The sequence below is a fragment of the Frankliniella occidentalis genome, unplaced genomic scaffold (assembly GCF_000697945.3).
Source record: "Frankliniella occidentalis isolate FOCC.00 unplaced genomic scaffold, Focc_3.1 Scaffold44, whole genome shotgun sequence".
Lineage (NCBI taxonomy): Eukaryota > Metazoa > Arthropoda > Insecta > Thysanoptera > Thripidae > Frankliniella > Frankliniella occidentalis.
Genome location: NW_026267174.1, coordinates 1849382 through 1851848, shown reverse-complemented (window position 1 = coordinate 1851848; position 2467 = coordinate 1849382). Strand labels below are relative to the sequence as shown.

At 46.0% G+C, this 2467-nt stretch overlaps 1 protein-coding gene across 1 annotated transcript in view; it reads right to left on the bottom strand.

The window, feature by feature from the left end:
* Positions 1-2467, bottom strand: part of LOC113207183 (uncharacterized) — a 13072-nt gene that overhangs the window by 8014 nt on the left and 2591 nt on the right. The window contains exon 2 of the mRNA XM_052266917.1: positions 1973-2119. Coding sequence (XP_052122877.1) covers positions 1973-2102 — 130 coding nt within the window. The 5' untranslated portion in view covers positions 2103-2119. The remainder of the gene's footprint in view (positions 1-1972; positions 2120-2467) is intronic.

Here is a 2467-nt window from a genome sequence, read left to right as displayed (position 1 = left end):
TTAATATTTTATCGATTTAACCCTTTATCTGCCACACCCCCTTCAGGATTCATTCGTTTTTTATCCTCTTTTCGGTGTTTAAAGCTTCAATCTTGTCAGACAAAGCCGCGTACACATCGACGGATAGGACAAACATTCTGAGATCGAGTAACGAATTGTGTTCGCACATCGACGTACAAGTACTTAGTGTCTTTCTTCTACCTAGATGCAAATATGTCATATTAAAATAAAGAAATGCCCCGCTGGACCTTCGCACCATGGTGGGTTAGATTCGAACCAAGTGGACCCCTGCTCACTGGAAAAACGAATGTGACATAAAACGCGTGCGGGCGGGCTTGCCTACCGTCGCTCGCCATTACGCCCTTACGGCCCTTACGCACGTAAGAATCCGGTACAGTAGAAGCATTAAAAAATGACGGCACGGATCACCCAATACGGGAGGAAGTAAAGCTAGATCAAGAGTTAAACTGCACAATCGCCTAGAAAATATTCAACAACTCAAATTGACAAAATAATGCATCAATTATTGGTAGCGTGTGACACGTACACTTGTCTTTATTCAAGTCCTGTTATATTGTTAGCCTCACCCTCAGGCTGTTTCCAAAAGTAAAGAAAGAAGGGCCGAACTGCCCGAACGCCTCTTAAACGTGTACATTTCAGTTCTTCAGAAGCTTCCAAGAGACCAGGAATATTGCGATTAAAAACTGGTCAACGCCATGGGCCTATAATAGCCCACCTCCGTGACCTGAGTCAACTCCAATTAATTAAGGAGTCGTTAAAGAGCGTCGAAATGCACTACAAGGTACATTGGTGACGCTTTTAAAGATCATCGAAGCGTTTAGTGCCCATGAAGCAAATTTAATGCATCACCAAATGTTTTACCCCTTATGTAAATTTCTACGGGCGCGCATTTACCGCGTGCGTGTATTCAACTTGCAGTAGCACAGCTAGTTTAGCAGTGCATGCAAGCTGTCTACCAATCGTACGGGGCTCTTTACCTGCACGATCATGATCAGTTGTTTAACGCAAATAAAACGTCACAGAGAGGAGGATGTGGAAAATAAAGTTTAAATCGATAAAGTATTGATATCAACGGAGAAATTTGACCACCAGAATCCCAGAAACAGAATATAACTTATAAAAAACAGCCTTCAGCATTTGTAAATTTTTGTGTATTTTGGTTAAATATGGTCATTTTATTCCAACTTTATGGTCCAAATTAATTTTAAAATGCACAATCGTGTTCAGCACCCCCGAAAACATAGGAATCGATGTGAAACGCATCAAGACCCATAAATTTGAATTTCGGTGCATTTTGGTTAAAATTAAGCATTTAATGAACTTTTATTGCACGAAATTACTTTTAAAGTGTAAAATCGTGACCTACGCCCCAATAAACATAGGGAGGGACACTTGGAACGCTCAAATATGACCAAAACCAGAAAACCACTTAAATTTGGCGCTATTTTGGACGCCATCTTGAATATCTCACTTCCGGTTGAAATTTCGAGTTGGCAAACGGCATTTTCGGATTCAGCGGGGTCGGAATAGGGGGGAACCGGTGTTTACTCAATTGTTACATGAAATGCTTCTTGCATTTGGATTTTCTCAAAACAAGACCCGACTATAGGACCACGCGGGGCCGGGGCGGGCCGGGCGGACCACGCTGCCGCAGACAGGCACGCGGGCCGCGACACGGCATAGGACACGCAACAGCACGCGTCGACACGTCACGGTCGCGCACCGGACCGGCCGGACAAACAACACAAAAACCCGGAGGCAACCTGTGGCAAACTTACCACCTCAGCCACGTTTAACAAAAACAAACTAAAACTTATTTGCAACGAATTTTTGATCGATTAATTTATTGATAAAAAGTACTAACGTTTTCTCTAATATTTTTAGTCAGAGTTTTACCTCCGTTTTTTCCATGAAAAATGTCGTACAGTTTACATTAACTTTCGGAACTCACCTCTGAGCACGTCGGCGGGGATGAGGCGGCGGAAGGTCTTGGGCCGCTCGCCGTCGGCGGGCTTCTTCTCGTCCGCGGCGTACACCGCCACCAGCGCCACGGCAACCACAACGGCGACGAAGGTCCTCATGTTTGACGACTAAAGTCCTGCGGGTGGCAGAAAAGGAGGGGGAAAATGAGCTTCCACATCATCGACACCACTACTATAACTTCTTTTGCATCACATGTTGATCGCGTCTCGCTCGCGGTCGTAAATAGTTCTGGTCAGTAGGTGTGTCTTCCGCAGAGGTGACCCCACCCAGCCCCGCCCCGCCTCGCCCCACCAGGAGCTGCTGCGCGGCTTGCGGTCTGCCGTCATTATACCGCTGCATGGGGGGAAGTTAATTGCATGCAGCAAACAATGGTCGCCGCACAATAATGATGATAATAATGACGACGATCTGGCCTGCCGTTGTGTCGGCTGTGTGTGCATGCGCGACTCGTCACTCCCACCGC